Below are 4,013 nucleotides of genomic sequence, written 5' to 3'. Positions count from 1 at the left end.
TTTTTTTTTGAGACGGAGTCTTGCTCTTGTTGCCCAGGCTGGAGTGCAATGGCACGATCTTGGCTCGCTGCAACCTCTGCCTCTGGGTTCAAGCAATTCTCCTGCCTCAGCTTCCCCAGTAGCAGGGATTACAAGCATGAGCCACCACACCTGGCTAATTTTTTTTATTTTTAGTAGAGACGGGTTTCACCGTGTTAGTTAGGATGGTCTCGACCTCCTAACTTCGTGATCTGCCCACCTCGACCTCCCAAAGTGTTGGTATTACAGGCGTGAGCCACCGCGCCGGGTCAACTAGTTTTTCAATTGCATTTTTTCTTTGTATTTCTTGAGAGAGAAAGAGGGAATGTGTGTGCATGTGTTGGCGGTGGTGGTGGTTTGGAAGGGAGGGCTGTCTGGGTAAATTTGTCTTAATAAAGCAGTTCAAAAATTTCAACCTCTAATACCATCTAATTTTTCTTAAGAACAGTGGTTTTCAGGCCGGGTGCGGGGTCTCAAGCCTGTAATCCCAGCACTTTGGGAGGCTGAGGCGGGCGGATCACTGAGGTCAGGAGTTCGAGACCAGCCTGACCAACACGGTTAAACCCCGTCTCTACTAAAAATACAAATATTAGCTGGGCATGGTGGCGCATGCCTGTAATCCCAGCTGCTCGGGAGGCTCAGGCAGGAGAATCACTTGAACTCGGGAGGCGAAGGTTACAGTGAGCCGAGATCGTGTCATTGCACTCCAGTTTGGGCGACTAGAGCGAAACTCCGTCTCCAAAACAAAACAAAACAAAACAAAAAACAGTGGTTCTCAAACTGTAGTCTGAGGACGTCTGTGGGGTCTCTAAGACGCTTTCAGGGGGTCCGGGAAATCAAAACTATTTTCATAAAACTAAGATGTTATTTACAACTTTTACACTCATTCTCTTACTAGTGTACAGTGAAGTTTTCCCGTGACAGCCTGAGGTGTGACATAGAAAAAGATTAAATACAGAAGCAGATTTGAATCTAGCTTTTATTAAGCCAGAAATTAAAGAGAGCTGCAAAAATGTAAAAACATTGCTGCTCCTTACTCAGTTTGTTCAGAAAATATATTTTTCCTAAAGTGTTGTAACATGTAATGAGTGTTACTTTTAAATCAATACATATTCTTCAGTTTTATTTTCCAAAAAGCTAAATATAGATAGCTAAAATCCACAAAAGCAAAAGCTCTTTGGAGTCCTCAACTCCAAAAGTGTAAAGCGGTCTCAAGGCCAAAAAGCATGAGAACCGCTGCTGAAAAGTTTTTGCTCCTCCTCCAAATAACTGCGCAGAGGATATCTAACCCACTCCTCTGGCTTGAGACCTTCCTCTAAACCTGGATGCCAGGAAAGCATCTCAATTTAGTTCCATGGGAAGTTTGAGATCTCGCACCAGCTCAGCCTCTTAATTTTCGCGAGGCAAATTTCCTGTCTTCTCTGAGCCTCAGTTTATTTTGCAAACGTAAAAGAAGGGTTTTGGAACATAGAAAGTACAAAATCTTTTCCAGCTCTGACATTCTACGATTATTCTTGTTCCTATCTTTGCCTGGACTCATTAACTTATGTTTAATTCCATGAGAGAATTCTGATAAAACCAGCCCCTTTCTCGTCACTTTCCTGTAAACGGCGCGAGGTGAGGGATAAATATCAGGAAAAATTCTGATGGGCAGAGCGGCTGGTGGCTGGGAAACTTAAAAGCAACTATCCCGGTCAGCCCTCCTAGTCTCCCTAGCCCATCCAGTACCTGCCAGAGGCGCCGGCACACGGCCCCGAACGCTGTCCGCGCCGCCATCTTGTCGGTCCCGACCTCTCAGGATTGCTTCCGGGGTTACAGCGGCGTCCTCAGACCATAGAGTTCTGCAAAAGGAGAGGGTACATCCTAGTGTTCCGACGCTGGAACAACCATAGAGACACGATCTTGTGCTTTTAGAGGGCGGGACAGTTGGCTGGAGGAGGCAAGCCTTTCTCTGGGCAGTGTCTGGATAGTTACCAAGCCCCATTAATGTTTTCACCTTTAAATTGCGCGCGCGCGCACACACACACACACACACACACACACACACACACTCTCTCTCTCTCTCTCTCTCTCTCTCTCTCTCTCTCTTATTTATTATTTTTTTCTTTTAGAGACTGGGTCTCACTCGGCTGCCCAGGCTGGAGTGCGGTGGTACAGTCATAGCTCACTGCAGCCTCAAACTCCTGGCTCAAGTGATCCTCCTGGCTCAAGTGATTCTCCTGCCTCAGCCTCCCAAGTAGCTGAACTACAAGTGCGTGCCACCACAGGCAACTAATTTTTTGTTTTTTAATTTTCTTGTAGAGACAGGGTCTCGTTATATTGCCCGTGTTATTTTTTGGGCTGGTCTCAAACTCATGTCCTCAAGTGATCTTCCGGCCTTGGCCTCCCAAAGGACTGAGATTACAGGTATGAGCCACCAAGCCCAGACTGAAACTAATGTATTGACACCATTTACTTCAGTAATGGGTGATTTATTTTTCTATGTTCGCATTTTTCAATTTTTTTTTTTTTGCATTTTCAAAATTTTAACAAAATCTATATATAATAAGAAAAAGAAAAGTCGGCCACTACCATTGGGTCCAGTTGCCACTCAATTACCTTATTGCAATGGCTTTCTAATTATGGTTCTTAATCCTTTCTTCCTTCCCCACACGAATTGGAATTCTTATGCTCCATCCATTTTGTATACCACTGTCACACTGATCTTTCTAAATTATTCATTTCCTTATGTTACTCTTGTATTTAGGAATTTACAATGACTAGCTTCACCTACAACAAGCCAAAGTGTTTTGTCTAGTTATTAATGTCCACCATAATTTTTTCCAAGTAAAAAAGTGTATAGCTGGGATTTGCTATAATAAAAACTTCTTCAGGCTGGGCGCAGTGGCTCACGCCTGTAATCCCAGCACTTTGGGAGACTGAGGCAGGCGGATCACCTGAGGTCAGGAGTTTGAGACCAGCCTGGCCAACATGGTGAAACCTCATCTCTACTAAAAATACAAAAAATTAGTGGAATATCATCGTCGTGTGCGTGTAGTTCCAGCTACTCAGGAGGCAGAGGCATGAGAATTGCTTGAACCTGGGAGGTGGAGGTTGCAGTGAGCCAAGATCGTGCCACTGCACTCCAGCCTGGGAGACACAATGAGACTGTCTAAAAAAAAAAAAGAAAGAAAGAAAAGGCCAGGTGCAGTGGCTCACACCTGTAATTCCAGCACTCAGCACTTTGAGAGGCCAAGGTGGGTGGATCACCTGACGTCAAGAGTTCAAGACCAGCCTGGCCAACATGGCAAAAGCCTGTCTCTACTAAAAATACAAAAATTAGTCAGCTGTGGTGGTGTGCACCTGTAATCCCAGCTATTTGGGAGGCTGAGGCAGGAGAATCACTTGAACCTGGGAGGCAGAGGGTGCAGTGAGTCGAGATTGAGATGGCGCCACTGCACTCCAGTCTGGGGAACAGAGCAAGACTCTGTCTCCAAAAAAAACTTCTTCCATTTGCGTAAATCTTTAAAATTTATTTTATTTTCCTTTTATTTTCTTCTCATCTTAAAGTCTGCTTCTGTAATACCATATTGTCTTATTTTATTTTATTTTTTTGTGAGACAGTGTCTCACTCTGTTGCCCAGGCTGGAGAGCACTGGCTTGATCATAGCCCACTGCAGGCTCAAACTCCTGGGGTTAAGTGATCCTCACACCACAGCCTCTGGAGTGTCTAGAACTACAGGTGTTTGCAACCATTTTTTATTTTATTTTTATTGTTTGTAGAGACAGAGACTTGCTATGTTGCCCAGGCTGGTCTCAAACTCCTGGCTTCCAGCAGTCCTCTCACCTTGGCCTCCCAAAGTGCTGGTTTTACAGGTATGAGCCACTGCACCTGGCCCATTTGTGCACATTTCTAAGCTTTATTTTCCCAGAGTGCTTTCACATATGCATTTTAGCCTAATGGAAAACTGTAGCCTTATCATCAGATCTGGTTTCTAATCCCAGGTTTACCAGTT

General features: G+C 44.6%; 1 protein-coding gene across 2 annotated transcripts in view; it reads right to left on the bottom strand.

Annotated features, from left to right (window-relative positions):
- The window catches only part of MRPS10 (mitochondrial ribosomal protein S10), a 10,427-nt gene extending 8,572 nt beyond the window's left edge, over window positions 1-1,855 (bottom strand). Inside the window, exon 1 of one of the 2 annotated variants that reach the window (XM_017878293.1) lies at window positions 1,747-1,855. In XM_017878293.1, the coding sequence (XP_017733782.1) occupies window positions 1,747-1,794 (48 nt within the window). In that variant the 5' untranslated portion in view covers window positions 1,795-1,855. The remainder of the gene's footprint in view (window positions 1-1,746) is intronic. The other variant, XM_017878294.1, reaches the window with a different exon arrangement.
- Window positions 1,856-4,013: the final 2,158 nt, after the last annotated feature.

The sequence above is a fragment of the Rhinopithecus bieti genome, unplaced genomic scaffold (genome assembly GCF_001698545.2).
Source record: "Rhinopithecus bieti isolate Rb0 unplaced genomic scaffold, ASM169854v2 scaffold_9981, whole genome shotgun sequence".
Taxonomy (NCBI): domain Eukaryota; kingdom Metazoa; phylum Chordata; class Mammalia; order Primates; family Cercopithecidae; genus Rhinopithecus; species Rhinopithecus bieti.
Note: the sequence above shows the minus strand (reverse complement) of the source record. Positions and strands in the feature narration are given on the sequence as shown.